This window comes from Pygoscelis adeliae, unplaced genomic scaffold (assembly GCF_000699105.1).
Source record: "Pygoscelis adeliae isolate BGI_AS28 unplaced genomic scaffold, ASM69910v1 Scaffold25, whole genome shotgun sequence".
In the NCBI taxonomy this organism is placed as follows: domain Eukaryota; kingdom Metazoa; phylum Chordata; class Aves; order Sphenisciformes; family Spheniscidae; genus Pygoscelis; species Pygoscelis adeliae.
This window is the reverse complement of record NW_008824808.1, coordinates 4,786,858-4,791,773: the sequence shown is the minus strand read 5'-3', so window position 1 is coordinate 4,791,773 and position 4,916 is coordinate 4,786,858. Positions and strand designations below refer to the sequence as shown.

Below are 4,916 nucleotides of genomic sequence, written 5' to 3'. Positions count from 1 at the left end.
CCCCCCCCCCCCCCCCCAAGTAAATCCCTGCCAGGTAGGACCCGAAGGGCCGGGGGTCCTCGTGACCCTGCCTGACGTGCCTCCGCAGCAGCGCAGCGCGGCTCAGCGTAGCCAAAAGGGCTTGTTCTGCCACCCTCCGTGGGGTTCCCCTAAGCAAAGCCCCACCGGTTTATAGGCCCAGGGCTGCCTTACCCACCAAGCGTTGGGGTCCCTTTCTGCGGGGTTCCGGGGGGGTGTGAGAGGTCGCTGTGTCTGTGCTCTTCGTTTTGAGTTGTCGCCCTGTGCTGCGTATGAGATTCAACTTCTAACTGCTGATCAAACAAAAATAGGGTTCATAGGGAAATGTAACGTCCAAAATGACAAAAATACTAGGAATCTTGTGACACAGTTAAGGCTACCAAGCTCTCTAAGGGTACGGGAGCAGCCCAGCTAATCTGGGCTCCCCAGGCTTTCAAAAGGCAAGGGGTGAAAACCCCCATGGACGTACTCTTTCCATCCTCCCCTATGACGCTGGTGTTACCCTTGAGGGAAAAGATAATCTCTTTTTATGAGGCAGGGTTTAAAGATAGCGGGGCGAGGTGGCAGCGTGGAGAAACGTGGGGTTCCCTGCAGGAGCCGTGTTTGCCTGCCCTGCTCTGCCCCTTGCAGATAAGGATGGCGCCTGCTGAGAAACTCGGTGCCTCCCTTGGACCAGGTGGACTGTGAGCTTTGACCTGGCAGAGGCGCACGTGGTGCCAGGGGGTAGCAGGACCTTTGTCAAATAGGTGGTGTCTTACACTAGCACGGGTGTTTGACAGTGTCTTTCTCTCGTGCCGTTGCGGGACCTGTGTATCTGTTGCAACCCTCCTTTCTCCAAAAACCTGATCCTGGATGCGTGCTACGCTGCGTGGAGGATTTCTTAAAAAAAAAAAATCTGTGCGGGAAGGAAAGCTGTGGTGGGGCGTGGGGGCACCGGCGTCCAGGAACGTGAGAAGCAGTCCACGTGTAGCGCACGTGTCACACGGCCGCTTGGTCTGACTTCTGCTCTGCCAGGGGCTCCTCGGCTGCACGCTCCTTGGGGTGTTGGTGGCCGTTTCCTTGGTAGAAAAAATTAAATGTTAAAGATGGAATGGACCAGTAACACTGCCACAGAAATGCTAAGAGGACTGTTACAGCTGATCAAAGTAATGAAAACTTGTAAGTCAGAATTTCTACCTGCAAGCAGTGGTATTGCCAGGGTTGTATAACAGTGCTGCCTAATAGGTGTAACAGCCTTTATCTGTGAGGAGGCAATGGCTGATGTGAGGGGCTACAGCCCCGACCTGCCATGCCAACTCAGTTGATCAAGGATTCTGCTGACACCAATGCTTTTTTTTCCTCCAAAGGAAGTTAGTGCACGGCCGTTTCAAAGTTTTTAGTTCTTACTGGTGTGTGGAGTTCCTTGCTGCAATGTCCCGAGTTGTCTGTGAAGAGACTTTGCAGAGCGATACAGGCATAAAGCAGAGATGATGCTGAGTGTAATTTATTTAAAACAGTTGTGTGGCTTTTGCTGTTGAAATTTTTGTGTGAAATATCAAATGTTTTTATATCGACTTTTGAAATGCTGAGTCTTGGAGACAAACTCAAATGAAGTGAAAACAATTTCTCTTGCTTATAAGCAAGAAAAAGGAGCCTGTGAAAAGCCAGAACTGCTCCCAGGTCTGCCTGAGGACAAAAAGCTGTTTCATCTGAGGGATTCTCAAGTGTGTCAGATTGCAAGACATGGCAGGACAGAGACTGTTTGCAAATAGCAGCCTGGCAGTCGGAATTCAGCTGCTGCTAGAAACACTACAAAGGCTTGCAGTCGGACAAATGGCGTTCAGCAGACTAACCAGGCCGCAGCGCTATTTCTTTCCCTTGCCCCCTTCCCTTCTGCATCGTGAGCACCTCCCAGCCCTTCCTTTCTGTGCCTCTGGCGCGTAGCCTGCATGAAGTCTTTCTCTCTGCCCTATTTCTGTCCCTAACCTAGCTTGTTTGCATTCTGGCTCTACAGCGCTGTAAGATCCTGTCTTTGCTGTGGCTCCAGACGAGCTCTGCTCAGAGGGTGGCCAGGGAAACCCTCCCTGGGCTGCCCCGTGCCCTCTCCCCGCTGCCCCGTCCTGCCAGGCACCATGGCTTCTTGCTCCGTCTTTCGGTTCTGCCATTTCATCTCGACTTGGATCGGAGGGGTCTGATAAGATGGGAGAAGGGGATGGGGCAGGCTGGGGAGGTCAGCCGTTGAAAACGAATGGAGAGAAGGAAGCTGGAGGGAGGGAGGGAGGGAGGGAAAGGAGTGCACCCAGGAACACGTGATGGCTGGGTCTGGTGGTGCTGGGTCACAGCCTGGCTCACATGGCAGCGGTGCATGTCTGCTTGTTATGTCACTATGTGCTGCCTTTTTCTCTTGCCTTAGGGGGTGTGATAGCTTACATCAGCTCTTCAAGCTCGGCATCTAGCCCAGCCTCATGTCACAGCGAGAGCTCAGACAGCGGTTTCCAGTCGTCCTCTTCACCTGTACCATCTTCTCCGAACAGCTCCTCCTCGGAAAGTGGCTGCAACGGCCGGAGCAGCGAGGGCTCTGATGGGGCACTGAAGAGTGATCGGCTGGAGGAGACTATTAAAACAAACCAGTCGAGTGTTGCTGGTTTGACAAAAGGCCATAATGGAGTCACAAGTATGTTTGGTGCCGGTTCCTGAAACCACCATTTTCCCCTTATATATTACAACCAGATCCTCCATGTGGCTCGCTATGAAGGCACACAGCAAGGCCTCCATTTTTATCTTTTTGCGTTATATGTATGGTAATAGATATGGTATTGCCATACAAATGCTAATAAGTGGAGGTCCTGTTGCTGCTAACTTCAAACATTTCATAAATACAGTCCAGCTTTACTTCAGTTTTCACTAGTGAAAATCTGATCTGAATAAAAATCAAATACTTGGTTAAAAAGATGCAATGAAGTAAAGGTAATAGTAATCAGAAACTGCCTTCAGGAGTATTTATGGAGCTGTCTTGCAAATCGAGTTTCTCTGTTTTGGTTTTTTTTTTTTTTTATACTCCGTCCCTTGCCCCTTCACCTTCCCTCCCCCTAAATTTCTTTGAGGAACAAAATAAATAAATCATCAAAACATTATATTATATTTACATAGCTGTAGCTGGGACCTTTATCTTTTTGATTCCAAGTCTTGATTTGTGGATGTAGAAAACAAAGTACTCAGAAGCTGGAACTAAAGGATAGTCTTTTAAAATACATTTAACAGTCTAGGTCCAGCTATTTGCTTCACGCTTTTTCAGTAATCGGAGAAGATCAACGATAAAGAACTATATTTGAACAGTTTTGGAAGGGCAGGTATCAAACTGAGTACTGGAATGAGTGTTTCAACAAACACTCAGCTGGAATTTAGTCTTTTGAAGGCTGAATTCTTTTATTGGCAGAATTGTTTTATCATTTTGAATTGTTATGAAGCTAGAATAAGCATCTAACACAGTTCTACCTTAAAAATTTTTTTTTTTTTAAAGTGTTCCTACCCTGAGTTCTTAGTAAGAACCTTTACTTCCTCTTAAAAATTTGCTAGCAACTAGGTTTTGGTATCAGGGCAGAGGTTCCTGAAGATGAAACCTGTTGTAAACTGTTCAGGTATATAGATAGATAACATTTTAGCTCAATACTAGCTCTGTTTATTAAAAAAAAAAAAAAAAAAAAAATTTTGGGGTTTGGTTTTTTTTTAAAACCTTAAAAAAAAAAAAAAAAAAAAAAAAAAAAATCTTGTGGTTTGGTTCTTTTTCAAAACCTTAAAAAAAAAAAAACTTTTAGTTCCTCTTTACAAATAAAACCCAAATGTCAAATAAATTACTTTTCTCGTAGAATATGGTTCTGTGGGAGTATTACCAACTGTCTCTGTTGCTCACTGTTAAGGTAACTTTGTGGTTACTGAAGTCACTAGTAAAATTCCTATTGGCTCCAGTGAAACCAATGTTAGACCATCACTTAGGACGTGCAAAAAATCTTTATTGACAAGCTGAAATAAAATAGGTGGGGAAAAACTTAAAAACCCAAACCGTGAGCATATTTACAGGGCTGAGAAGGTATGTTCAAGTGTGCAAGCATGCCATTCTGGATATGCACTCAAATGAGTAATCTTTACATATGTAGATGTGGCTGAGTTACCAGTCCTAAACTGTTATCAAATAAGTAGAGTGTATGGCTTGTTTACAACATATAATACATAAAGTGTCTTTTAATATTTCTATTTTTAAGAAAAGGTATTTATTCTCTGTTGGGGAAACTGTAGCCTTTATATGGGCTTACTTATCCTGATGGAAAAAGAGATTGAGCCCAAACTTTGGTGGCCTAGTTGACTAAATGGTCCTTTTAAAAGTGCATAAATGTAAGCAGACTTTCTTTTTCTACACTTGAGTACAATGCCACTGTGATTGGAAGTCCAGTGAATACGTGCTTTCTCCCTGTTCTGTTGAGTGCTTCGTGTTTGTCTTTTTTTCCCCCCTCCCTTGCGCTGGTGCCTTCTGAATTGGTCAGGGGTTTTGTGCATTCTTGTTGTCTGTTCCTCTGCTGTATTTTTTTGTATGTTGGACTGACCTAACATATTTTGCTTTTAGTCCAGGTTTTAAAAGCTGGAAACATGTTCCTGCAGTTGTCATTGGTTTTCTATATTTTTGACTTTTCTGTTCTGATTCTAGAATTTAATGGCATGGTTCTTCTTTGCAAAGTCTGTGGAGATGTTGCTTCAGGATTTCATTATGGTGTTCACGCCTGTGAGGGCTGCAAGGTGAGTTATATTTCTGCTCACCTTTCTGCTGGTGAAATGCTCAAGTTATCCCCGTAGGGGAAAAGGGGTGATACAGCTGAAAAAATATCAGTATGCTTCTCTGTTAAACTTAAATCTGAGAAATTTCAGAG

General features: G+C 44.8%; 1 protein-coding gene across 1 annotated transcript in view; it reads left to right on the top strand.

Annotated features, from left to right (window-relative positions):
- Nucleotides 1–2,262: 2,262 nt before the first annotated feature.
- NR1D2 (nuclear receptor subfamily 1, group D, member 2) overlaps nt 2,263–4,916 on the top strand; it is a 21,176-nt gene continuing 18,522 nt past the window's right edge. The window contains exons 1-2 of the mRNA XM_009324189.1: nt 2,263–2,671; nt 4,697–4,785. Coding sequence (XP_009322464.1) covers nt 2,350–2,671; nt 4,697–4,785 — 411 coding nt within the window. The 5' untranslated portion in view covers nt 2,263–2,349. The remainder of the gene's footprint in view (nt 2,672–4,696; nt 4,786–4,916) is intronic.